Source organism: Plecotus auritus (genome assembly GCF_963455305.1).
Source record: "Plecotus auritus genome assembly, chromosome: 3".
Taxonomy (NCBI): Eukaryota; Metazoa; Chordata; class Mammalia; order Chiroptera; family Vespertilionidae; genus Plecotus; species Plecotus auritus.
In genome coordinates, this window is record NC_137772.1 from 3,553,603 (window position 1) to 3,579,144 (window position 25,542).

At 49.1% G+C, this 25,542-nt stretch overlaps 1 protein-coding gene across 1 annotated transcript in view; it reads right to left on the bottom strand.

Annotated features, from left to right (window-relative positions):
* ASB5 (ankyrin repeat and SOCS box containing 5) overlaps nucleotides 1-22,841 on the bottom strand; it is a 55,870-nt gene extending 33,029 nt beyond the window's left edge. The window contains exons 1-2 of the mRNA XM_080661003.1: nucleotides 22,559-22,841; nucleotides 17,007-17,731 (exon numbers count right to left, since the gene is read on the bottom strand). Coding sequence (XP_080517129.1) covers nucleotides 17,007-17,202 — 196 coding nt within the window. The 5' untranslated portion in view covers nucleotides 17,203-17,731; nucleotides 22,559-22,841. The remainder of the gene's footprint in view (nucleotides 1-17,006; nucleotides 17,732-22,558) is intronic.
* Between the last annotated feature and the right edge of the window lie 2,701 nt (nucleotides 22,842-25,542).

Consider the following 25,542-nt stretch of genomic DNA (forward strand, 5'->3'; position numbering starts at 1 on the left):
GCTACGGAATGTAGGGGGGACCTTCCGACAACTGGTGTGAGAAGACTGGCTGTCCACTAGTAAAAACGGACTCGCCCCACTCCAAAAATCAGTTCCAAGTGGCTAATGTGAAAGGAAAGCTTTAAGAAGAGAATACAGAAAAATACTCTTATTATCTTGAAGTAGAGCAGGATTTTTAAAGTAAATTACAAAGTATTAAGCAAAATGGAAAAGTTTTATAAATTTGACTATTTTTAAATTAAGAGCTTCTGTTCAGCCCTAGTTGGTTTGGCTCAGTGGATAGAGCGTTGGCCTGCAGACTGGAGGGTCCCAGGTTCAATCCCAGTCAAGGGCACATGCCTGGGTTGTGGGCTCAATCCCCAGTAGGGGCATGCAGGAGTCAGCCAATCAATGATTCTTTCTCATCATTGATGTTTCTATCTCTCTTTCCCTCTCCTTTCCTCTCTGAAATCAATGAAAATATATTTTTAAAAAGAGCTTCTGTTCACCAAAAGAAAAAGCCATACAAAGTGAACTAGCCGCAAAAGATCATTGTAATGGGTTCTCTTAAGCTTTATTCATGTCTATCTAATTGTTAGCATATACAAATAACTTCCAAAAACCAATGAAAAATCACTCAGAAGAATAGATGGTAAAATATTTGGCAGGCACACCCCAGAAGAGGAAATACAAATGTCCAGTAAACATAGGAAAATGGTATTAGTCAGGGAAGTGAAATTTAAACCATGAGATACACTTGCGTGCCCTCCCGATTGGCTACATTGAAGAATACGGACAATACCGAATAGTAGCAAAAACGGGCAGTGCCAGGAATTCCCATACACTTCTGGTCTCACCATACACACGACGGTGATAGAAAACGGTGTGGTGCTGTCTCAAAAGCAAAGACACATGCGCTGTGTGGCCTGGCCACACCACTCCGCCGGCCTTGCACGATCACTCCTCCTCACTCTGTATAGCAATGTCATTCGAAACTGCCCCAAACGGGGAGCCGAGTTCACAGCATTGAAACGAAGGAACTCCGGATGCGTATAGATAAATCTTTCCATCGTGGTGCCCAGGGAACAGAGGATGTCATGAAAGAATGTGTAGAAACTGATTCAATTCCCACAAAATGTCAACATGGGCCACACCTCACCTTACCCACCAGGGATGTAGTCACAGGAGTGAAAACCATCAAGGAAGGCAAGACGTGATGGCCATACCAGTCAGCGCCCTGTCGCTGGGCACGGGGTGGGCGCTAGGGCTGGGGAGCGTGACCTGGGAAGCTTCTGCAGTTCCAAGAATGTTGGCTCCGTCTCGACTAGGATGGTGGTTAGGCAGGTCCCTGCTTCACAGCCTCTCACTAAAGCCTGCGAATGGGTTCTCGCCGTTCTGCCCGCTGTTGTTCAGCTCATGGTGAAGAAATGCTCATTAACCTGGAGAGGTCACCCTAGACCAGGGGTGGGCAAACTTTTTGACTCGAGGGCCACCATGGGTTCTTAAACTGGACCGGAGGGCCGGAACAAAAGCATGGATGGAGTGTTTGTGTGAACTAATATAAATTCAAAGTAAAGGAGCGGAGGGGAGAGCAAGAGAACCGGAGAGAACAGCCGGATCCGGCCCGCGGGCTGTAGTTTGCCCACGGCTGCCCTAGAGGCTAACCTCGAGGAGGGTGTCAACAGCAAACAAAGCTCATGGCTCTTCTTCCCCTGCTACCCGTTATCCTAGCTGGTGTTTTGGGGCCCCCTTCCCCCCCCCCCCCACTCCCTGTCCTCCCCAATCTGCCGAAGATCTGCTCCCTGCCCTCAGCTCCTCTCAGTTTGAGCCCAGGAGCTGGGTGCACCCCCTGAGTCACAGTGGAGAGGAGGAGATGTCGGGGGCCAGGCCCCAGCGGCCAGGAGGGAAAACGGCGGATGATGTGCCAGAGGCCGTGGTGGTGGCCCTTGAGGTGAAGGAGGAGCATCTGCCTGGGGACCCCGGGGGCTGGTCCCGAAGAGCCGCCCTGACGTGTGCCGGGGACTCACGCCAGCTGTCTGAGCAGCCGGGCTGGGTGACCGCCACGCTCTGCACTCGGGGAGGGAGGTGTGGGTGGGACACAGTCACCAAGGATCTTGGGTTCTCTGTGCAACAGCTTCTCTGGCACAAAAATGATTCCCCAACAGTCAGAGTAACACGAGAAATCCTCGCGTCCCGGAGCCAAAAGGGGACTTGGCGACCATCTACTTTAGGGACTTCCGGTTGGCTTCAGCCCGGCCAGTGTGGCTCAGTGGTTGACTGTCTACCTATAATCCAGGAGGTCACGTTTGCTTCCCAGTCAGGACACATGTGGGGGTTGCAGTCTTGGTCCCCAGTGGGGCGAGGGGGTGCAGGAGGCAGCCAATCGATGATTTTCTCTTATCATCCATCTCTCTCTCTGTCCCCCCTCCCTTCCTCTCTGAAATCAATAAAAATGTATTTTTAAAAAACCCAGACACAAATGGCTTCAAAGACCCTGGAGCTGAGAGCCGCCTTGCGGTGCGTCAGCCGGGCCTGGGCCCCGTCCTCACCCGCAGCGCCTCCGCCACCAGCTGGGCATCAGGCCTCCAGGTCACCGCCAAGCAAAGGGCAGAGACACACAGCCCGCTGCTGCTCCCGCCTCGCGCCTCCGTTTCGCAGGTACAGACACTGATGTGGAGAGAGGGTCAGGGACGTCCTCAGAGTCACCCGATCCTGGCCAGCAAAGCAGGCCCGGCGCCCGGTGGTCTGCCTCCTGCCCGGCTCTTTGCGTGTGTGACACTGGCACTGAGCGCCGGGCACACAGCGCTGGGCCCGTGGCCGTGAGGAAGGCAGGCAAGACCAGGCCAGGGACCAGCGGCCCCTCCAGCGCAAGGGGTCCCCAAGGATCAGATGCAGGAGTTCTCAAACTTTTTAAACAGGGGCCAGTTCACTGTCCCTCAGACTGTTGGAGGGCCAGACTATAGCTTAAAAAAAAAACTATGAACAAATTCCTATGCGCACTGCGGGCCCGGGACGCGTTGGCTGCTAAGCAGGACAGGCAGCGGCACCCGGCAGGCCGGATCCATGTCCTCGGCGGGCCGCATGTGGCCCGCGGGCTGTAGTTTGAGGACCCCTGGCTGCATGTGTTTAGAACAGCGAATGGGTTGTCTGGGGCTGGTGTTCACTATTCTCACAGAAAAGCACACTTTTCTTGTCCTTTTGCACTTTTTTACTCACTTTCTTCACACAATTGTTCCATTTCTACCACCAGCCAGCTTGCAGGGTTAAGAGGGCCACAAATCCATACACCGAGTGACATGAGCGCCTGTGTCCTCGCCGCTGAGCATGACAGCTGCCAGAGAAAGCCTGGCATGTACCTCGGACAGGGACCCGGTGCAGAGCAACGTACACACGGTCCTCCTCCCCGGCTCGGCCACAGATGCTTCTTCACCACAAACGTGAGCTCGTGGGAGGTTCTAGCACCACTAACCCTGAGCTCATGGAAGGTTCTAGCACCACTAACCCTGAGCTCATGGAAGGTTCCAGCACCACTAACCCTGAGCTCATGGAAGGTTCCAGCACCACTAACCCTGAGCTCATGGAAGGTTCTAGGACCACTAACCCTGAGCTCATGGAAGGTTCTAGCACCACTAACCTGAGCTCATGGAAGGTTCTAGGACCACTAACCCTGAGCTCATGGAAGGTTCTAGCACCACTAACCTGAGCTCATGGAAGGTTCCAGCACCACTAACCCTGAGCTCATGGAAGGTTCCAGCACCACTAACCCTGAGCTCATGGAAGGTTCCAGCACCACTAACCCTGAGCTCATGGAAGGTTCTACACCACTAACCCTGAGCTCATGGAAGGTTCCAGCACCACTAACCCTGAGCTCATGGAAGGTTCCAGCACCACTAACCCTGAGCTCATGGAAGGTTCTAGCACCACTAACCCTGAGCTCGTGGAAGGTTCTAGCACCACTAACCCTGAGCTCATGGGAGGTTTTTGTTTTGTTTTGTTTTGTTTTGTTTTATTGATTTCAGAGAGGAAGGGAAAGGGAGAGAGAGAAACATCAGTGATGGGAGAGAATCATTGAGCGGCCGCATCCCACAACCTGGGCATGTGCCCTGACTAGGAATTGAACCCAGGACCCTTCGGTCCAAAGGCCGATGCTCTATCCACTGAGCCAAACCGGCTAGGGCCTCATGGGAGGTTTGATCACCACTACCCCTGAGCTCGTGGGAGTTTGCGCGATGGCAGCAGTGAGGGTGTTTTAGGCAGAGATTTCTCCAGACGGTGTAGGAGAGGGTGTTTGTTCTGCTGGTGAACACGCTTGCAGAAGTAGGTCCTGGAGCCGTACTATTGTTTTAAATGTGTGTGTTTTTGTTTTTGTTTTTGTTTTACTGATTTCAGAGAGGAAGGGAGAGGGAGGGAGAGAGAGAAACATCAATGATGAGAGAGAATCATTGATTGGCCGTCTTCGGCATGCCTCCTACTGGGATGGAGCCCACAATCTGGGCATGTGTTCTGACCAGGAATTGAACCATGATCTCCTATTTCATGAGTCAACACTCAACCATTGAGCCACACTGGCTGGGCCATAACTTCTGTTGAAGACTAGGCTAGATGGAGCTACCTTCTGAAAATTCGGGGTCACTGTAGACCAGAAATGCCACTCCCCAGTTTGTGAGGGTTCCATATGGCATTCCCCTTATTCTTTAAAAAATATGTTTTTATTGATTTCAGAGAGGAAGGGAGAGGAAGAGAGAGAGAGAAGCATCAATGATGAGAGAGAATCATGGATCGGCTGCCCCTTGCACGCCCCCGACTGGGGATCGAGCCTGCAGCCTGGGCAGGTGCCCTGACCGGGAATCCAACTGTGACCTCCTGGTTCATTGGTCCATGCTCAACTGCTGAGCCACGCCGGCTGGCCTGGCATTCCTCTTGGAGAAAGTTCTTTGTCCCTCAGCCTGTTCCTGCCTAGCTTTCAGGGGTGACACTCCTTTCTGACTTGAGGTGCAGACTGACACCTGGTCATGAATGTTGGAGGAGGAAGGCCCCTCTCACACCTACAGGAAACGGTCCTAATGTTCCTACTGCCTGAGTCATCACTTCGCTCCCGGCGGTAATATAGGCGGTTCAATGGCCTGTGCAGTTTAATGGTCTCGGACGGAAGAGAGAAGACAAAGACATTACATGTGATTTATCGCTTTCTGAACAGAGGCTTGGCCACCTTCAGATCCTCCTTGAGTGGCAGGGGGAGGGGCAGTGCTCCTGCAAGCTCGTGGGGAGACCCTGCAGACCTGAGCCTAGGGTCCCAGATGGTTTAAACCAGTGATGCAGTCCTAGGTTGTCCGACGATTCTATGAAATAATTCTGCATCCTTATTTCCGGATATAAATCTGCTTATTCAAAAAGGTTTATGTTTCTCCCTCCACATGAGAAAAAAGAGCTTTCTGTGAGACACGTCCAGGGAAAAGCTGTGTTTTGCTTGCTTCCTGGAGCGACCAGCTGGCAGAAAGGAGCAGAGAAAATCAAGGGAAAGATGCCAGATCCCTAAACTTAGCTCTTCACGGTTAGTGTTGCTTTTACAGGTTTTTTGTTTGTTTGTTTTTTCCTGTCTTCCCTTTTCAGCTGCCACTGATTAAGAGAAAAGACAGGATAAGAGGAAGAGGGGAGGGGAGGGGAGGGGAGGGGAGGGGAGGGGAGGGGAGGGGAGGGGAGGGGAGGGGAGGGGAGGGCAAGAAAGCGGTTTGGCAGGAGGCAGTGTGGGGCGTGGCCTGCTGGAGGTGAAGCATCCAGGCCCCACCCTAAGCAAGCCGGGAAAGTCACTAACAGGCCCTCACAGGGCCCTTCCAGAAAACCCAGGTGTCCCACAGGAGAGCCACGACCAGGTATCTGACCAGGTTTGCCCAGAAATACGTTTCTGTCCGAAGAAGTTCTGGCAAGAAGAGTTTCTTAGAAAGAGTAAGATGGTGGGAGAAATTTCTGCAAGTAACTTTCAAGCTCCCAGGGAAGGGGCCTGGCAGCTGCATGGGGCAGGGCTGGCATGCCTGGCTGCTGCTCCCTCCAAACGACGGCCCAGGATTCCTGCGTATTTTGTGCGTGAAGCCTGTCAGAGGAAACATTTGCATGGCAAGAACAGCTTGTGTCTTAAAGGCACAGAATCCACTGCTTATTTTCGCTTGAGTGTTTGGAAGATGTTGTCTTTTAAATCCTTTTTAAATAGTTAAAATTCTGCATGAAAAGGGCCGGTAGACAGCACATGGACGGCACAGGAACCTCATGAGCGCGAGGCCCCATTGACCATCCACTGGCTCACCTGGTGTGACAGACACAGGGGTGGGAACATCTGGCCCACGGTTCGTATGAGGCCTGTGAATTATTGGGGCTGGCCCTGCCAAGGCAACTGCAGTGGGACTCGAAATTCAAGAAATCTAGGAGGTGTTTTCATAGCAGCATCTATACTAATAAAAGATTAATATGCAAATTGGTCATGATGCTCTCACAGTAACAACCGAACAGCAGGCTGTGTGGGACAACCAGGCCGGCAGGGGGGTTAGCAAGGGACGACCAAACGACTGACCAGCAGGCTGCATGGGGTAACCAGGCCGGCAGAGGGGGGCAGTGAGGGGCAACCAGGCCAGCAGAGGGGGGCAGTGAGGGGCAACCAGGCCAGCTGGCAGGGGCAGTGAGGGGTGATCCCCAGAGGTGTCCTGGATTGGAGAGGGTCCAGGCTGGGCTGGGGGGACCCTTCCCATGCACGAATTTTGTGCACTGGGCCTCTAGTACATTTATATTAAGTGAGTTAGTGAAGCGGATGATGATATCAATATCCAATGGCCCTTGGCAGACAAAAGGTCCCCACCCCTGGTAGAGGGACAGGCATTGGCTTGAGAAGAGAGACTCAGGGGGGCAGGGCTGGTGGTTAAAGCTCTACTTCTTCCGGTTACTGACTGAACAAAGCTGACAACTTACTCGCCTTTCTGAGCTTCAGTTTATTCTTAAATCGACATAAACGTAAAAGCAACCACTCGAGTCCCGAAAACATCTCCCTGAACAGCTAACCTGAGCTGGAGCGGAATGCCTGCCTGCTGATAGCTGAGTCCCACTGTCAGCCTGTGCTTCGGCCACTGGTTAGCACACAGCTAGTTACACTTCCACCGTCCTTCCTCACTGATGCTTCTCTATGTTACTACACGGTGGCATTCTTGCCGTGGTTTTGAACATGTTTAAAGGACAATATAACATGTGTGGCGTGTTAGTTACCTGCCAGACACAGGGGCAAATGGTTTAGATCATAAGTTGTATCTCATTTAAACTTGACAATGACCCTCTGAAATAACATCACTATCCCCATTTTACAGATAAAGACACTGAGGGCTACCGACCTTAAACAGCTTTCCTAACGATCACAGACACTTCTAGAACCATAATAGAAAAACATCAGGGTGGCTAAACCACTATGTTGTCTGCAAGGTGATTTTAAAACTCTGTTTCCCACTAATTTGAGGTCTTTTATTATTGCTGAGGTTCTTCAATACCCAAGGCATTGTTTTTCCTCTTTGCCATTAGTGGTGATTTCAAGGACCAAGGGACTTGCTCAGTAAATTGTCATTTCCATCCTGGGAATAACAGCTGTTTTTCCCTGTAGTCGGGTTATGATTCAGGATCCAAGTATTTGGCAAGAATCACGTTTGCCTCGTGAGCCTCAGATTAGTCACAAACATCTTTTTTCCCCTTCTAATTAAATTCTTTGTCTTCCCCAAAGCTTTTCTTTTTTTTTTTAATTAATCAAAATATTCATTCTAAAGCTGTAGAACCAGGTTTGTGGCCATTCGGATGTGCTTTTAAAAATCTAGCTCTAAATAACTTTTAAAATCTCAGACATTGAATCGAATGAACTTTCATAAACAAAAATTCTTCAAAACAAATATTACATTGCTTCCAGGAGACCCTAAATATTGAGCTTATTCAGACAGATTCCATTTCTTTCGCATTCTTGTACTATCACCCCAATTAGATACGCAAGTGTTGCTTTAGCGTTCATTGGACAGGACATAGCCTCTCGACCCCAAACCACTCTTGTTCTGTGGATTTGAGTAATGACTGACAAGGAGCCACAAAACCTAGCTCCTAGCCTGGATTTTACTAGATGGGCTATTTCATCATGACTGCTGGGAGAAACGCTCACTCGCATTTTCGTTGAGCCCCTTGGTTTTTCAGTCCTTGGGGGCCGGGGCTGGGGGGAGTCACTATGGAGAAGTGGCCCTTCTCTCTCAGACTCAGAGGGTCTGCGATGCTGGGCACTTGAACTCTAAGGGAACTGGCCTTTTTCCTTTTCCTAATTCTCCATTCCGGGCTGTGGCTCAGGAGGGAAGTAAGACACAAAGCTGGCGCATTCTGAAATTTGTTGGGTGGGTCATTTCGTTCTGAAAACCACTTGCTGCTCTACTGGGTGGGCGACGGGTCTGGTCATCTCCCCAGTGAACGAGGGAGAGACTGGAAACAGAACTCGCCTTATCTGCAGTCACAATGCGCTGCTGTGGCCAGGCGGGCAGTGCTCAGAGGCATCGCCCACTGCTCCCCTCGCCCTGCTCTCCGGGGAGGCCTCCTTGGAGGGGGAAGGGCTTCCATTACCAGCCGTGGGCAAACTACGGCCCGCGGGCCGGATCCGGCTGTTCTATCTGGTTCTCTTGCTCTCCCCTCCGCTCCTTTACTTTGAATTTATATTAGTTCACACAAACACTCCATCCATGCTTTTGTTCCGGCCCTCCGGTCCAGTTTAAGAACCCATGGTGGCCCTCGAGTCAAAAAGTTTGCCCACCCCTGCCTTAGCCTGTGCGGCTGCCTCCCTGACTCAGCCCGCTAGCCCCGAACTGGACCAGGTCCTGATGGCCAAGGGCAGGTTTCCCACCCGCCAGCCTCCACTGCATGGTCGGGGCCTCCGTCCTCAGCTAAATCAGGCTGTGCACTTGGCGACACGGAGGAGCCAGCGCTGCTATTTAAGACCAGGGATGGCGTGGGGTTTCACCTTTCAGCTTGTTTGTGGCCTGCCCGCAGGGAGACCGCAAGCCTCCGGAAAGGGCCTGCGTGCCGGGCGTTTCTGTCCCGCTCAGGAGGCGGTGGTGACATGGACACAGCTGCCCCGGGGGAGGAAGGGAGGAGGAAGAAGCATCCCGGCCTCTCACATGTATCCCTAACCCTCCGCAAAGAGTGCTGAAAGGATATTCAGTTGTGACTCATTTCACAGGGGGGGTCAGGTTCTGGAAAGATGCATGTAACTTACATGGTCTCTGACATGAACTGGGACCGTTTTGTTTAAAACCTTATTGTTATCTTTTTCTTTAGAGAAAAATTCCTCCTAAAGCCAACCTTCTGAAGAGCCATCAAAGCCGAGTTGTTCTGCTGGAGAGGGGAAGGGGGCGCATGGGAAACTTGTCCCCTCACAGCACCCCAGCCTCTCGGTCCCTAGGATCGTCTAGAAAACTCCTAAATCTACTCAGAGGGCAGATTGTTAAAACCCTGTCTCGCAGTAACCAGTGGAGAATTATGAGACTGAGAAAAAAGATCACTCTACCATGTTTTCCCTCGACTTGGCGGAGTGCACCTGTTCCACCACGGGCTCCCTGGGCGTGCTGGCGATGTCAGAGGCTCCTTCAGCCTCCCCTCTGGGACCCGGCATGCTTTGGACATTTTCAGTCTAAAAGCCAATGGCCTGCTGTGTAGCCTTGCTGAGAGAAGGCTGGAGAGAATGGATGATTTGTTCTTTGTGCAGCTGGTAAAGAAGAAGCCAAAAGTCGTCCACATAGCCCTCCCTCTCCCTTTCCTCCTCCCTTTCTTCCTTCCAGAACTTTCTGAGGTGGTTTCGGAGGAAGAGGCATTCCAAATACTCCACCAGCTTTCAAGGGCACGGTTTGTCTGTCACCGGTGCTAACCTTTCCCCCCTCCTCCAGGCGAGGAAATGAGTGTCATGTACTAAGACTGTTGCAGGAAGCCCCGGAACCGCCACGGAGCCCCTCTGAGTATGTGCACTGTGGGGTCAATGTCACGTAGGCATTCTGTCTCCTCCAAGACGTGGTGCATGAGGTTACACCAAGGAGTCGGTAAGATGCCTACGGTGGTAAGCATTGGCATCATTAGTTAATGACCCTTTTTTGTAGGTTAAATCCAGAAAAGGCATGAGAAGGCTCTTCCTAGAACTATTACTTCTGGATGTGCACTCTGAGAAGATGCGTGCTTATTTTTCACGTTGACACCAACCACCCCACTCTGCGTTCTCATCCAAGGCTTATCTTCAGTCTTCATCGCAGATGAGCCAGGCTTGTGTAGTTCCACGTCCTCCACTTCCTCTCTTTCTTTAGATTCAGCTTGGTTTCATCCTCACTTGCACGGAACCAGATAGGACCTGTCTTAGAAGTTTAACTGTAAGTTCTGCCTTCTCCAAGAAGTTCCTGACGCTCTCAATGGACTTCGTTAGGGAACGTTCATTCCAGAACTACACTGCTTACCTAGCACCTTACGAATGTCTAGTTGCTTGCTGTTGGGGTGTTGGACATGTACAAGGTTTGGCTCCACTCACCTAAGTCTTCTTTTTCTCAAAAGGCAAGTCATAGGTCGTAAAAAAGTAAATATATATATGCACAGCCACATATGTACAGGGTCATAGGCGTTATCCAACTATGAACATGTGTCACATAATATTGTGCCAGGAATAGAGTCGGTATCCAAGTATTTATTGAATTGAATTAAATATAAAACTGTCAGTTAGGTCCATTAATAAGAAAAAGTCGCTTACTTTAATAATTTACCACTTCTAAAAGAGACAGTAAATTGGGAAGGATAAAATTGAGACCTGGTTTTCATTCTTTAACTGTCCTTTTTATATAAAAATTTCAGAGTTGAGTATAACAAGGGCATCTATCAATATATACAAAATTCATTCTGAAAAATATCACCGAAATGCTTTTAATTTTCCAAAAGCTTAGTGGATAAGCAATGAGCATACCTGTTCTTTCCCCCCAAATAAATTCTTTTAGCAATAACTCTCTGAGGCTTTAGGTAAAGATGTAGGCAGGAGATGTGAGTTAGGAATAATAGTGCTAGTAGGTTGAGAGGTGTAAAGTACACAGGAGTGAGAGTGTGGAACTGGGAAGTATGTGACTAAGGACCGTGCATGCTTATGGGAGAGAGCATGCTTGTTGTTGGCACAGCCCTTACTTAAGAGCCATGTCCCAGGCAGAAGCATTCTTTTTTTTTTGTTTGTTTGTTTTAAATATATTTTATTGCTTTTTTACAGAGAGGAAGGGAGAGGGATAGAGAGTTAGAAACATCGATGAGAGAGAAACATCGATCAGCTGCCTCTTGCACACCTCCCACTGGGGGTGTGCCCGCAACCAAGGTACATGCCCTTGACTGGAATCGAACCCGGGACCCTTCAGTCCGCAGGCCGATGCTCTATCCACTGAGCCAAACCGGTTAGGGCGGCAGAAGCATTCTTATCTACACTCTCTCCCCTGGGCTCCCACGGCCCCTTCCTTAACCATGCACAATAGCACTTAGGATGCTTTTAAATGCCTTGGTTATCTGTCTGTCTCTCCCACTAGCCTATACACTCCTGTGGGAAAGGGACAGTGGTGTGTTGGTAATTTTATCCTTAATGCCCAGCACAGTGCCTTTGACGTAAAGATACACAAGAAAACGCTGTAATAAATGAGCAAATAATTGAACGACCAGAGGAAGAAAGAGAAGAACCAAAGGCATGAGAAGGTTATTCCCAGGAAAACGGATCCCTCCTCAGCTATCATCAACTGTGCTAAGTTGCTTAATTCCACAAATTCATGCCATTCTCCAAAGATGGAGGAAGAAGAAAGATATTAATACATGACAATGACAGCCTTTGTCCCCAAATTCCATTTTACACTCATGCAATAATAGGAGTTTCCTCTCCAAAAAGTGGCCTGGCATACCTGAACATTAGCAGAGCTTGGGTAAAATGAAAATCTCTTTAAAAACATTTTTTTTAGCACTTCCGATTGTAATGTTATGCTTTCGTCATAGAAGAGCAGTTCTATTGATCCAAGTTATTTCAGGCAGTGTTCCACCTAAGTGTAGAATTTGTGCCCCAAGCTCTCACTTCTTTAATACCTTTCTATAATGAACACCAGGAAAGAAGCCAGCCTACAGATTTGCCTCTTGAAATGGCTCACTGCTGAGGTTCTGGGTAATGTTTCTAACATAACTAACCTCATATCTAATCAACACAGCAGCCCCGAAAGCCACCTGAACGGAGTTCCTGGGAAGCAGGTGTGAGAAATAGCCCTGGGTGCCGTCGGTCGCCAGCATCTGCTGTCAAGTTAAATTCCTGGCGTAGCTTTAAGACCTGAGATGGACTTTACTGATGGAGGAAAAATGACATGATATTACATAAAATTCCAGTTGCTTTTCCCACCCAGTTCACACTATTCTCCAAATGACATGCACTTTAACTTGTGGAGACACGCTTACACAGTAGCCATTTCCAAGTATCAACAATAGACAGCTCAAGGAAAACACCGCCTGCTTCCTGGCGACCCTAGGTCCAAAGTTATCAATTCACAAACACGGATATCGCATGCAATGATGCTACATCTCTCCTGTATTCCCAGAAAATCTCAGGGATGGAAAGAGGGCCGAAGAGGTGGGGAGTCACCAGATGGTCTTCCAAGCAGCCTCGCAGAGACAGTACCTTGATGAGTTTTCCACAGTCTCAGATGTGTCCACGGCCTCACAGGCTTGAAAACCTGATCTGGCAGCAAAGCTGGAGCAAATTCACATCTCAGAGGGGCGCTGACAACTCACAGGGCACAAACGCTACGGACCGCTATCAAGACTCAAGTGCATGAATCTACAACAAGGACCGCTAGTGTCGGACGGACGGACGGACGGACGCAGCGCTGGGTCAAGCCAGCACATTCTCCTTCTGTGGACAGGTCTGGAGGGAGAGTCAAGTAATAATCAGAAGTGGCTTGGCGATGAAAAGGTGGGACAAAGGGAATACATTAAATAAATCAAATGCAAGAACAGAATTCAGATTCTAGTTGATTTACCCTGACGTTTCACACCAGAGGGGAGGTGGCTACGCAGCAAAGGACCCACCTCTCTGGGGTGGCTGGGAACTGCAGATCTGCCTGTGTATCAATGAATCCTTGTGACTGACACATTTTTCTTTAGATATGTTAAACCGAATTCTGGGAGACAGCTCCCTAAGGTAACGTTTGCTCTCTCTGCCAATGTTATTTAAAGGAATCATCCGGTTCATCCATTCTTCTTTTCTTCTTTCTTTAATTTGTATTTCTTGTCATTCTTTCTTTTCTATCCGCGCCAGCACCAACAAACAAACCTCGGTCTCATCGCTTTATGGCAGGGAACTCCTCAGCTACCTATCTCAAGCCTGTCCCATTGCCCAACTCCAAAGATCACGGATATCTAAATCTATCTTAAATTAGGATTTTATGCAGGCGTTTTCCCATTCACACCCCCCCCCCCCCGCACACACACACACACTCATGCTAGAAACTCTCAATGACTCCTACTGCTTTCAAAGTTAAGTTCAAATTGCTTAGCCTGCCGTTCAAATTCTTTCCATATCTGTGGCCAAGTTATTAACATCGTTTTCTGCTTCATAAACCTTCTACTGCCGTCAAATCCATCGTCTCTTAATAGTCTAGGCTTAAATCCATGCTTCTGCTCCTTCCTCGGTCAACTCAAGATCTACCTCACCATGAATATCTCCGAAAGTCCTGACTTGAGACTGGTCTTCCCATTCACCAGATTCCTTTGGTAAGAGCGTACCTGGAAAGTCATTAGTATATGCTGATATACTGTCTCCTCAGTTAGGTGGGAACGGTACCTTTTGTCTTTGTTATATTCTGTTTCTTTAGTTCCTTGTTATCAGGGGTGCTCAAAACACAAGTGCTTAGAACAGGCCCTGTCCACTTGCGGGTAAATCTACTGAATTTCCTTCCGAGCCTAAAGTAGAACTTGGAAATATTGCCCTTAACTGAAGAGAGGAGCCAGCTAACTCCCGAGGTGTTCTTGGAATATTAGCAGCTCGTGGCTTCTTCAGGGACCTTGGAGTGACTTCAGAAAATCGGTGAACTCCCCGCAGCCTCATTTGCTCTCCGTACTGTTTGACAGCACAGTGGAAAAACACCTTTCAACTACTGTTAGTCTCACAGTCAGTCTCAAAGTCCAGGGCTAGCTTTAAAAATGGACTAGACCTGTGGTACACAGAGACCGTCACCAGGACCTTAAACAGCAGGAACGGTACAGGTGGTAGTTACATAACGAAGTGTGGCAAGGAGGTCCCTTCTACTTGATGGTGGTGTTGATAAAAGTCATCGGTACAGAAGGTGAAAAGGCAGAGTTTAGTTTTATTGGAATAACAACGGGATCAAGAAGGAAATAGCCTTAAGCCAGGTTAGCAATCACTTAGGTGTGCTGCACTTTCATTCTTGCTGGGTGATCATCCCTTGGTCTCAAGCCTGTTGGGAAAGCGCTGTAAGACCACCGACATCTGTGGAGCACAGTGGGCTGATCTGCAGGTGTGTCGAAGACACGGGTTCTTTCATTTCCTACCAAGCACGCTGCCCATGGGGAGGACATCCAGAGGGCTGTCAGCAGGGTCTTCTCTGATTATGAAGGACGTGGAAACACACACACGAGCTCCTATTTCACGGAATTTGGCACCCCCACCCACATCAGAAATGTTGGGGAGCCATCTGGCTAAGTCTTGAAAGGAGGAAGAAGAAACCTAATTCGAAGTGGAGTAAAGGTGATAATCTCCCCGAGGAAGGAGGAAATTGCCAGATTAAACAAAGATAATTGAGCCTGATTAGTTAATTATAAAAATATAATCGATATAAAAATAGCTTATTTGTAGTAAATAAAAGAACAAGCTACATTAAGATGAAGAAAATAGTAATTTCCTGGGCAAGAAAGAATGAATTCTTACACGTAGGAGATCAATAAAGTGTTTGCTAGGTATCTGATTATCCTTCTAATACAAAAAAAAATTTTTTTTAAAAGGAGACTAATTATGCTTACACTGAATAAAATTATCATAATATATTCCATTACTTAACATATAGATTAATGCAAGATATTGGAAGGCAGAATGTTGTTAAAGAGATCTACCGCTAAAAACAACACAAAACAAAAATTGTAAACAAGTTAATATTCCTAGGAAAAGGGTTTTCTATTAATGAGTGTTAATTTCCTTCTTCCCTTTTTTGGGAAATAATCCTAGAGTTCTCATACATCTTAACACAGACTCGAAAAAAGCAGGGAGCCATTTCATATATGCCTGTCACACCAGCTTAATCACCTGGGGACCAGGCTGAAGAGAAGCCGATTGTTGCTTTTTATTTACACAAAAATATGTGCAAAACATGAGCTTCCATAGCTTCCTCTAAAACCCTTGTCAATTCACACACACACACACACACACACACACACACAGACACACACACACACAATTATAGCGTTTTAGCCCATATTTTAGGTTTTTACATATGGCAATTCTCCTAACACGTAGACAAGATTTGACTATGAATCATGGTAATGAGCGTAGGCTGCCCTTGAGGGTAAACGCTGGGACCTATTGTTTAGTCTTGTATCTGGAAATGTGGTTTTGTTTAACAATCTAGTCTTCGATGTTTGATGTTTTTAAACAAGATATTCAGTCTACCAGTGAAACGCTGCCACATTTCCATAGCTGCACCTGTTCTGAAGCAGGCTGGTGGGCGCAGGGTCAAATGCTGCCTCCTTGCTCTGGGGCCCACCTTCCCCGTGGGAGTTGCACACTGGCCGTTAGATTCTGCCCACTTTGAATGAGCTCATAAAGTCCTCGCTTTGCATAAGAAAACGCTTCCTTGGGGAAAATATGCTCATGCTCTACCTCATACACCAAAAAAAGATTTCCGACCTTCACTCAACTTTCCATGTACACACAGGGTAACCGGAGTTTAAAAGGAATTATTTTCCCAAATCGAGAAACGGAAGCAATCAGATTTTTAAGAGGTCAAGTTTTCCACTCCAAGTGCTCTGGGAAAAAAGTTACATTCTATAATTATGTGGTAGGATATTTAGATTCCGAACATTTCAGTTATGGTAGAGATATCTGGGGATCTAAAATGTGTGTGCTTGCCTGCCGATTTTCACACCGGAAATTAACCACAAGACCATCAGATCTTAAAATGTCACCTTGAAACCCGCCACAAGAACTGTTTTGATTGTACAGAGTATCAGACCGGTAGAACATAAGTGGTTTTACAACCTTTAACGTCTATGATTCAAAGCATTGTGTCTCATGTGGCCTCATACTTCAGTTTCTCCTGGGAGGCATGGGGGATGTACTGGGCCGCACACATACACATGTTGATTCATGTTTCTATCCTCTTATCATCCCTTTCTTACCAATGGAGCAAAGCATCGACCAGCCACCAGGAACACACACACACCTTACTGGACACGCTGTGCTTTATTCTGTAATCCAGTGGTTAATCTCAGTAAAATGAAAGTGGTGACAAACACACCAGATCTCCAAATCTACTCTTTTAAATACATGCTTCCCTTACGCCTACAGATTTGAATTAAAAATCATAAAACGTTGGCTATACATTAACGGACCATACGGGTGGGATCAGTGATCGAAGCCTGCAAAACTATGGCAAAGGGAGGGTTTAAAGTTTTAAAATAGCTATGCACAGAACAGCGTGTGGTTAGTTGGTGTGTGCGATGCCGCTCCACCCAACGCGCCACACCTGCCAGATTAATGTGTTTTTAAAAGCAGGTTCCCATCCATCTGGTTTGCAAAGATCCCGTCCTTTTACTAACTCAGACAGTTCCACAGCAAAGTCCTTTTTTTTTTTTTTTAAATGAAACCATGGAGTTCGCAAACATTTTCCACAACAACAAGTGTGTAAGACACCTCCTGGGAGCGACCGGGAGAGGAAGGTGCTGCTGGGGCGGATGCTGGAGCCTCAGCGGGACGGAGCCAGGGCACCTACCTTGGCCCGGGGCCGCGCCGTAGAACTCGGCCGCGATGCGCGCCGCCTCCTTGCGGTTGCCTTTGACGATGTAGAAGTGGCTGAGGATGGCCAGGCTGATCTTCACGAAGAGCTTGAAGCAGAACAGGGAGAGGATGGTGAAGTAGACGTTGGACAGCTGCTGAGCGAAGGGCCGGCCCTCTTCCAGCACCGACATGGCCGCGCAGGAATGTGGGCAGCGAGGCCCCGCTCAAGTGCCCGGCTGCCCGGCTGCTGGCCGGTCCGCAGTGACAGCTGGCCCGGCGGCAATCCCGGGGCAGGGGCCCCCGCCTATTTATAGCGTCCAGCCTGTCTACTCCGGCCACGCGGGCCAGGCCCCATTGGCCGGACCCGTTCCAGGGAGCCCGGGGAGGCGGGCCGGCCCAGGCTCCTGACTTTCCACCCTGCAAATAAACACACGCCTCCCCTCGCCTCGCCCCTCCGGATTCCAAAATCCGGGCATGGAAATCCACATACACATGGTGGCCTTTTTTATTTTTATTTCTTGGTGTGGAATTAGCATGAACACGTTGAAGACTTTGTGTACGGGGTCCTGTACAGGATATTCGGAATAGCGAGTAAAACGGAGTCCATCAGTCAAGCCTTGAGCATGGTCCTATTTGCAGAGCCTGAGCTCAGTCCTCAAGCCGTCCGCAATCCAAGATCTCAACGAGGACTCATCCAATCAGCCCATGATGCAGCTTGGACTGTTGTCAGAAGAAAAAAAAAAATTTTATAGGTGGATTGACTGGAAAGCCATAGAAAAATAACTTTAGTTTCCATTCAGTGAAAACTTCAAGCACCTACTATGTGTCAAACATTTTGCTGAATGCTGGGGAGACAAAAGAAAAATGTAATATCCTTGCACAAGGATCTCAGGGTCTAGAAAGGGAGATAGACAAGACCTCAGACACATCGAGGCGAGGACAGGGTGTGGTGGGCGCACCTGGAGAAGCAGCCTCGCCCTGGTGCAGGGGAGTCGGAGAAGGCCCCCCCCCCCCCCCAGGAGGTGAAGGCTCCAAAGAATTCCCACGTAAACAAGTGTTTTACCTAGACTGTCCGACACCAAGCAAAACAATATCCTCCTTAAGCCTGTCATTTTTGTAAACCCTCATTTGATGCATTTTTATGAATGAAATGCAGCTATCAGGGAATCCGTAGACAAGCTATATTTTAAAAAGAGAAATAGAGTAAATTATTAAGAACAATAAGGTAGCATGGTAATATTTTTGTACATAAGCCAAAAATAATATGACAAAATATAAAAATGGCTATCGCACAGGGAGTTAATGTACATGCATTTCTATGACCAAGTTTGGGGCCCGTGAATTGAACTATTTCCCAATTCCTCCAAGAAGCTCCAGCATAACAAATAAGCCGCCCTGAGCTCAGTGGGTTAGAGGGCCATCCCGATACGCCAAGGTTACGGGTTTGATCTCCGGTCAGGGCACGTGCAAGAAGCAACCAACGAGTCCATCAATAAGTGGAACAACATCTCAATGTCTCTCCCTCTCTTTCTCTTTCTCCCTTCCTGTCTCTAAAACACACAATTTAAAAAACCCAAACAGAATGGCAAATAGTAAAACCGTCAAGCCCACAGCAGTGGCTCTTCCTGGGATAAAGGAAGGTAGCGGTGACCAGTCACGGTGGCCAGTGTTGGCTGCTTCCCCGCCTTGGTATTTGCTTCTTAAGCCGAGTGTCTCATCTGATTCCCCAGAAACATTCCCGAGATGAAGGAGTGGCACCCGGAACGATAAGGCAGGCCAATGTGTTAGAAAGAGATCACTGAGCTCTTTCCGCAGAGGTCTTATTTTCACAGGCGGAGAACTAGACTCAGCGGCCACTCACTGGGCCCAGTGCCACTGACTTCACAGCCCTGAAGGTAAAGTAACGGAATGATGAGGTCCTGCCAGGGAAGCACCTCCAGTTAGGCTCCGTGGGGCGTGGTGATGGGGACCACACGCGCGGGGAGCCCTGGGCTGGGACAGCTGGCCCGCCACGGGCTCTGAGTCACTACGCTGACTTCCACTGAGGCGCCCCAGGATTACCCGCAAATCCTGCCTCAGTCACGTCTAGGGTTTCACTCCCCCTCTTTACCAGAAGTGCTGTTATAACCGTCTCCCCATCAGCTCCTGGGGGCTGGGATTCTTTGGGGCTGAGGGACACTTTTCCTTCAATAGGCTGCTGGCCCTGGGCATCACCTTTAAATCCCCATAGCTTTACTACTAGGAAAAAAAGACGATGATAGTTAGGAGATGAGGTCAAGATGCCTTCATTTTCTGTGTTTTTTACACTCCTTCAGCAACTTTTACCATCTCTAATTCTATTAATCAATAAAAACAAAAACTAAATAAAATCACAGTAAGCAAACTCATCAAATATAAACTAGATGCTGTGTTTTTCACATTGTAGACCCTCCCAAATGACTTTATTAATATGTCAGAGTCCCCTGAAACATACGGTGCCCCTGTCTTCTCAACATTAGCATTTTCTTAAAAATAAAATCTTGGTTAGTAATTGAAGTGATTTATTGAGGGAAACTTTCATCATTTACATTATTGAGAGGACATGGTGGAGGGATTTGGTTGATGAGCCAGACTATCCCAACTGTTCTAATCTGCCAATTAGTCAATCAGTCAATCAATCAAACCAAAATTGAGCTCAACAATTGTGTTACTGAGATGGGTGACAGGAGGGGGTTACCAGCACAGGGAGAAATCACGGTTGAGTCTCCTGTACTAGTATGCTGCTCATTTGACGTAAATCTTACTTGCTAGCTCTGTCTAGAGGGGTGAGTATCATTGTCTAATTTTAAAGATGAAGAAGTTGGCTTTAGACAGCTTTCGTGACCTACAGAGTTCCTATGAGCAAGTGCATTATTGGAACACAGTTCTGGCTCTGAAATACATGCTCAAGTCACTGCTCATCCTTTCTACTTGTAAGCACTCACAATGTGAAGGAGCACATGCATTGAGAATAAGACAGCCACCCAGATCCCCCCACTTTCTCTCTCTCTCTCTCTCTCTCTCTCTCTCTCTCTCTCTCTCTCTCTCTCTCACACACACACACACACACTGAGGGATCAGCCTGAGACTGTATTTAATTGGGTACCTAAATGAGTACCTAAAGTCGTAGGGCAGGCTATACGTGATGATTCTGTGAGATGGAATCTTGTGTGTGCTCCAGAAATAGACAAAAAGGAAAGGGGATGTGCCGTGACTCAGCTCATACTCTTGGATTCTTCAAAGCTAAGAGTTGGTGAGTGACTCCCATAGAAACAACAGACAGGAAGGAGACAGAGGCGTCAAAATACAGGGTGGTCGAGAGTTAGTACATTAAAAACAACGAGTGTTCAAACCATGATCAAATGATTGAGTAAGCAGAAGAATGAGGATGAAAAATAGAATATTAGATCTGGTCGGAGTAGTTCCTGGGTAACTTCCAACTAAGTATTCTAGTAAGATGATGGAGTGGGTGAGGCAGGATAGTAAGAAGCCAGGAAAATTCCCTGACAAGAGGCACAAGGGGAACAGAAAATAATAATTAAACACGGCCACACAGTTCGAACAATTTACAGCCAGCTAATGAATCACAAGGTTTGGTCTTCCCCAACCAGGACACTAAGGGCGGATAGTTTGTACATTGCAGACCGTTCAGGGCAGAAAGGCCTCGGCGCCAGTCCCTCTTCCCTGACGTTCTTGATGACGTTCTTTAAAAATGAAACTAACGGGAAAATAACCCCTGGCCCCTCTGTATGCACGTTTTGATGAATCAGCATCCTGAAGAACACATCTAGGAAGCTAATGGCTAGTCTGGTACGACTCTGCCCTGAGACCTCAGCTAGGAACCCCACCAGTCAAAGGAAGACAGACAGTCTCAAGACAAAGGACCCATGGGAGCTCTCCCTAGAGCACACCCACGGCTTGTATCTCTGCTCTCTTTCTCCTAAACTCGAAGGGCCCCCACTAGACTTGCAACCAGGGGAGTAGCCGGCAGCAGCAGCTCATCCCGGGCTCACCCCCTGAACCTATCTCCAAGGCCCCCTTTTTCTCTAGACTTTCTCTCTCCTGTTGCTTCTTCTGCCTTAAGCCCTTCCTTCGGTTCACTGTCCCCAGCTGTAATAATCATACTCTCAAAACGTGTGCTGTGAAATCTTTCTTGCACAACGTCACGAACCCACACACTACTGGCCAACCCAAGACAGACCGGCTCGGGGCCCAGACCCCATCTGGTAACATGGCAACCGTAACAGCAGTGTGAAGGGTGATCCTAAAAGTGACTCCCAAATAGAAAAGGTTCCTTGGCTTCCTCCTCCTGTCGCTCTTCTAAGTATCGGCTCTGCTCCTCTCCACCACATGGGTGTCAGAGCGGGGTTCTGAGGCCACCCTGGGACTCCCAACCCTTCTCCGTCCACAGCTCTCGCCCACCTTCCTTTAGCATCCCAGGTTACTATACTACATAAATTGGCATTTTTGTGTGTGTGTGCTTCAGAGACATAATTTCATGTCATTCAGATACTGAATATGATAATGACTTTTAAACGTGGCCATATTAGTCTTTAAATTCTCACAGAAGAGAGCATCTCGTTTCTAGAGATTACAGGGTGCTTTGCCTTAGCTACAGTACAGATCCAAGTCATTAGACCGAAAATGTCAATGGGACATAATGCTTTCCAGTTGATAAATCTTAGCGTATTTTTAAAAATAATTTTATTGACTTTTAGAGAGAGAGGAAGGGAGAGGGAGAGAGAGAAACATCAATGAGAGAGAGAGGAACATGGATCAGCTGCCTCCTGACTCCTCCCACCCCCAACACTGGAGATCAAGCCCACAACCTGGGCATGTGCCCTGACTGGGAATTGAACCAGCAACCTTTTGATGCACGGGACGATGCCTCACCACTAAGCCTCGCCGGCCAGGGCTAGCATAAGTACGTATTTCCATGCAGAGGAAATACAATCACTCCATTGAAATGACCACTTCCTTTTTTTTTTTTTTACAATATGATCCCTTATTTTCTGGTAGAAATCGAAAGGCTCTAATTGACATTTTTATTCCTATTATTTAAAAAAACAAAAACACCCTCTGAACTACAGGCCTACACTTGGAACAGCGAGGTTGCTAATGTTCAGTGCAATGGCAGCCATCCGCCCAGCCCCGGCAGGGGCTTGAGGGGGACTTAAACGCAGGCCGCGCACACTTAGGGCTATTGGCTGGTGCTGCTGAAGGTCAGCGCTGGCTGATAAAATGAAAAGGGAGACATTATGCAAGTTGTTTTCGTAGGATGATGGCTCTCTGCTGTGCTGTTATGACCCTCATTCTATTTTATTTTGTAAAATCTCATGAGAAAAATAGGAAGGCAGATCAGGCCCTCAGCTGGTTTGAACACCCGGGAGCCTTCCGTGCTGGGGCCGCACAGGGATTTGAAATAAAACCAAAAATGTTTACGCTGCACCTTGAAACCCTCGCAGGGAATTAACCAAATTTGCCTTGTTCCGTTCAGCAGAGGCTGCAGACCCTATTTCATTAGCTTACCTTCACTTACTCAAAAGCTGTGCCATGGAAACAGACAACAGGCGCTTGGCAAAGGCCCGGCCGCGCGCCCGGTCGTGGCTCCTGCTGCGGACTGGACGCTGTGGTGTCACGCTCCCAGACAACGCGCTCCCGCAGGGCACAGGGCTGGTGCCCGGGTCCTGTGCGGGGTCCTGCCTTATGGATGGGCAGTACACGCCCACGGAGGCTGTCACCATCGCAGCAGTTCTTCTCCACGATGGCAGCCGAGGCGAGAGCTACTCCATTCTGCCTGACCGTACCACCTGGGGGTGCACTCTTGCTGCTGGCATCCAGCCATGCTTCCCATATAAGGGAACAGGAGGGTAATGCCACCGGCATTGGGATGATCTGCAAGAAAAGCAAATCGCACCGAGGTGTCCCTTACTTAGATTACATCCAGGCTCGTTGGGGGGTGTGGGGGGTGTAATGGGCTTTTGCCAACACTCAGCACAGGTTCTATGCCACGAACTGAGGCAGTTGAAGACCACAGACCAGCCGTGGGCAAACTACGGCCCGCGGGCTGGATCCGGCTGTTCTATCCGGTTCTCTTGCTCTCCCCTCCGCTCCTTTACTTTGAATTTATATTAGTTCACACAAACACTCCATCCATGCTTTTGTTCCGGCCCTCTGGTCCAGTTTAAGAACCCATTGTGGCCCTCGAGTCAAAAAGTTTGCCCACCCCTGCCACAGACCATCCGCCCTCACTCGAGGCTGCCTTCGGTTCAGCAGGCTCCAGTCACCCCGTGCGACCCCGGGAAAGGTGGCTGAAAGCTGGAGCGTGACATATTTGAAAGTTTCAAAACCAGATTCCATGTTAGAATGAACACCTTCCTAGTGTTTACCAGGTGCCAACACTGTTCTGGATGCTTTATCAATGACAGGGACGTTCTTTTTGTTTTTAACCCAGCATTTTTTCAGAGGATCATCTCTCATCCAACCTCAGTCTACGTACTTGACCTCCTGGCTCCAGAAAAGGACAACGAGGCAATACCAGCCATCGCTGGGACGTCCGCGGGAGGTTTGGGAAAGATGCTCTTACTCAGCACGGAAGTTAAGACACATGCGCCAGCCTCCAGGTGCCAGGAGCCAGCCTCGCCAGCGAGGACACAGCTCGCCTAGGAGCTGAGCCGATGCGAGTAACATGAAATAATAAATTCCTCTGGTGGTCCATTAAGGTGTGATGACAGCAATGATAATAACAGCAAGATAGACTACAGAACCTTTCCTTACCTCGTCATCACTGCCGTCATCACACCTCACATGCGTCATCACACCTTACATGCGTCATCACACCTTACATGCGTCATCACACCTTACATGCCTCATCACACCTTACATGCCTCATCACACCTTACATGCATCATCACACCTTACATACGTCATCACACCTTACATGCATCATCACACCTTACATGCGTCATCACACCTTACATGCGTCATCACACCTTACATGCATCATCACACCTTACATGCGTCATCATATCTTATATGCATCATCACACCTTACATGCATCATCACACCTTACATGCGTCGTCACACCTTACATGCGTCATCACACCTTACACGCGTCATCACATCTTATATGCCTCATCACACCTTACATGCATCATCACACCTTACATGCGTCATCACACCTTACATGCGTCATCACGCCTTACATGCATCATCACATCTTACATGCATCATCACACCTTACATGCCTCATCACACCTTACATGCGTCATCACAGCTGGCGGTCCAGGTTGCTGAGGCTGCGGACTCCCAGCCATCATATTCACATTCAAGCAGCCGGAGGAAGGAGGGACACGGGGCCAGGCCCCTCCCTGTAAGGATGGAGATCAGAAGTGACACGGGTCACTTCCATGGACGTGCCATCGCTAAACCCAGCCCCAGGGCCACCCCGGGGGCGGGACAGCTGAGCAATGTCATCTTCATGCCGGTGGCTGGCTGCTCTGCTGGAAACCCGGCACCGTGTGCTGGCGGACAGCTGGCGGGCTCTCTGCCGACGTGGCTCCGTTAGACGGACGTTAGGGCCTGGTCTCAGGGCTGGATCTCTTTCCCTGCCCCTAGAGGGCGAGTTATCCCAGATACAACCAGCTCGGCGTGAGAGAGATAAGTTTCTGTTTCTTAGGGGTACAGCGTGTAACCACAAAAAGACCGGGGCTTCAAAGGGAACAGAAACCGGGGGCAGCGGGTGGAGAGGAGACCCAGACCCTGCAGACACGGCCCAGGCCCTGCACCGCAGCCAGGAAGCCCGCCCACCTGCAGACCTACAGTGTGACCAGGTTTGCAGCCACCTTGGTCACCTGCTCTCTTTCTTGTCACTGAAGCAGCTTCTCGGCATTCCCTCCAGTCCTCCCGGCCCCTCAATCGGCTCCAATCACTCTTAGCAACCTCTTCCTTCCCTTCGCGGCACTTGCTACAGCTTGGGGTCACTTTTTCCGGCTTGAAGCCTGTCTCCTGCCCTGGGCTGAGCCAGGGCTCTGCGACGAGTGCTGTCCCCTGCCGTCTACCTGGTAGGTGACATGCGACGGCTCACACAGGGCTTGGCACAGTGTGGCTGGCTGGTAAACGGTGGCGGTGAGGAAGGGGATGCTGAGGCGCCCTCTTCTCCTGGAGAGAGCTGCAGCGCCACGAGGCGCTGGGGAGGAAGGAAGCTGGGGTCACCTCCTCTCTGCGGCCTTAGGTTTCTGTCACATACCGGGTCACTTCAGCTACACCCAGCAGCTGGTATAGGGCTTTGGCGTGGCCTCCAGTTTGAATACTGGGTCAATCACTGCTTTAGCTTAGTCTGAAAAGGAGGGAGGGCGGGGTTGGGGGGGGGCAGAGCTGCCATCAGAGCTCAGGCACAGCTACAGTTTCCCTGGCGGGTGTGGCCCCCCAGCGTCACAGGAGGGCTGGCAGGAGAGGACCACAGGAGGCCCCAGTCCCTGTAGGGCCCCCCAGCGTCACAGGAGGGCTGGCA